Genomic DNA, 2,223 nt, shown 5'->3' with positions numbered 1-2,223 from the left:
TTCTCCTAGGCTTCCAGAAATGCCTCTCCAGGGCTTTGTAAACTGAACTGTTATTTACCGCTGAGAAGTTCCATGGGAATTGTATACGTGTTTTTTCCTAGGATCTTTAGATGAATAATTGTGTTGCTTTTATTTCTCTGGATAGATGATTACAAATGTCTCTGTGTGTTCCCCAGTCTCTGGCTGCTCACTTAAGCACTAAGGATGTGCTGTAAACAAGACAAGCCTGGGTAACACCTGCTGCATGTCACAGTCCCACTGCTCCTCCGAAGGGCTGAGTCCAGGCCCTGCCTGGATTACAGCACTCCAGATGTGTGTTCTGTTGTCAGCTGGCCTAGTGAAATCACTGTTTGTTGACAGGTTCCCAAGAGTCAGACAGCTCTCAGTCTGCCAAGAAAGACATGCTGGCGGCGCTGAAATCCAGGCAAGAAGCTCTGGAGGAGACACTGCGCCAGCGCCTGGAGGAGCTGAAGAAGCTGTGCCTGCGAGAAGCGGTAGGTGATGGGCACGTCGTGTCCTGCAGCACCTTCTCTTTGTACCACAGCCTTGGGAAGTTCCAGCTGTTTCAGCTCCAGATTGCAATGTGCAGGACATTTCCCCCCAGAGGAGGGACCACATGTCAGTTGGGTACCCAGTTGGTTTGGGGCTGGGAGTGTGCTCAGCATCCTTGTCTGCTCTCTGAAACTGTGTTTAGGGTTCATAGAACCATCAGGGTTGGAGGAGACCTCTCAGATCATTGAGTCCAACCATGAACCTGTCCCTGCTGGAACCCCCAAACCCTAACCCAGATCCTCCAGTGCCACATCAGACACCTCTGAAACACCTCAGGGATGGTGACTGCACCACCTCCCTGGGCAATATCCCAGTGCTCAACACCACAACAGGGAAAACATTTCTCCTCACATCCAATCTGACTCCCAGTCTCTGATTCCCTTCACCCACTAAGCTCTGGGGCAGCTGGGAAGCAATGCCAGTGTGGTGGCAGACCTTGGAAAGAGGAAGCACTGTGTAAATGCCAGGACAGGCAGGACAGCTCAGGAAGTAATAAGCTTCCCACGCACTTGCCAGTTGATCCTTGGTGTACACAGGAGGCCATTTAGACATCAGTTTAGTGTGTGGGGAAATGACAGCCCTGCTGCAGCTGTGTGCAGCTCACTCCGGGGTCATTCCACATCCTCCTGTGTTTCCCAGCCCTCAGTGTCCAACTTCAGCAGCAGATCAGTGTGTGACAGAGGGAACAGGCTGCAGGCAGTGGCACAGAGAGCTCCCAGTTTTGCCTAATGTTTGATGTGCAGCTCGTCTTTGATAAGCAGGGCAGAAATAGGTCACTGAATCAGCTTTCACTGCACTCTGTTTCAATTAGTCTGCAGTTTTAACACCAGAAAGAGTGAGCTGTGGAAAACACCTCCTCACCAGAAGTCCCTGCTGGCCCAGTTCCCATCCCTTACCCCACCTGAGCAATCCTTTCCCACCTGGAGAGTCCTGATTGACTCCAGCAAACAACTGGTGCTGATAAAGGTCCCAGGACCAGTCTCCTGAGTCCATGGAGCTGAGATCATCCCCAGGAAGCAGTCACAGCTCTTCAGGGACTGCTGGGCAAGGTCTGGAGGAATCGACTGCCCTAAGCTAACACTGCTGCTGAGTAATCCCCACAGCTGCAGGGGCTCTCAGCCCTGTGCCCTGGCTGTAACCCCAGCCCTGCCTGCAGCCTCAGGCTCCAGGAGCAGCAGGGATGCAGGCAGCAGCTCCCACTGGGGCGTGGAGTTGGTGGTGAGACCTGTTCATCCTTGCTGTGCTGCAGCAAGGCTGAACAGAGCCCATCTGTCAGCACCTTGAGAGCTGCTAGGAGGTGCTAGTGCTTTCCTCGGGGGATGGGAGAGAGGCAGTTGATGGACACTTGGAATCTGGCCCTGCCTTGGAACCCTACAGCTCATCCATCAGCAGCTGGGAGCTGCAAGGATTTCCTCTCAAGCTGCCTTTATGTTTGGCATGGGAATGGCTGCAACAGAGGGAGGCAAACCAGGAGCTACAAAAGGGTTAAAAGTGGGGCATAATCAAGTAAGTACAGCCAGAGCCATTCACAGCACTGGCTCAGGTTACTTCAGGCCATCACTGCTGCAGTTACTTATTAATTTGGGTTACATTTCATGACTGTGCCTGTGAATATTTCTCAGCTTGTGGAGGCAGCAAGGGCTACCACGTTCACTGTGTCCTGCTCAGGGC

At 52.8% G+C, this 2,223-nt stretch overlaps 1 protein-coding gene across 1 annotated transcript in view; it reads left to right on the top strand.

Annotated features, from left to right (window-relative positions):
- Window positions 1-360: 360 nt before the first annotated feature.
- LOC103801398 (FERM domain-containing protein 4A-like) overlaps window positions 361-2,223 on the top strand; it is a gene marked incomplete at its 5' end in the record, with an annotated part of 17,369 nt that continues 15,506 nt past the window's right edge. The window contains 1 exon segment of the mRNA XM_009073810.1: window positions 361-494. Coding sequence (XP_009072058.1) covers window positions 361-494 — 134 coding nt within the window.

Source organism: Acanthisitta chloris, unplaced genomic scaffold (genome assembly GCF_000695815.1).
Source record: "Acanthisitta chloris isolate BGI_N310 unplaced genomic scaffold, ASM69581v1 scaffold2884, whole genome shotgun sequence".
NCBI classification, from domain to species: Eukaryota; Metazoa; Chordata; class Aves; order Passeriformes; family Acanthisittidae; genus Acanthisitta; species Acanthisitta chloris.
The sequence above is the reverse complement of the archived record's forward strand: the minus strand, read 5'-3'. Positions and strand labels throughout refer to the sequence as shown.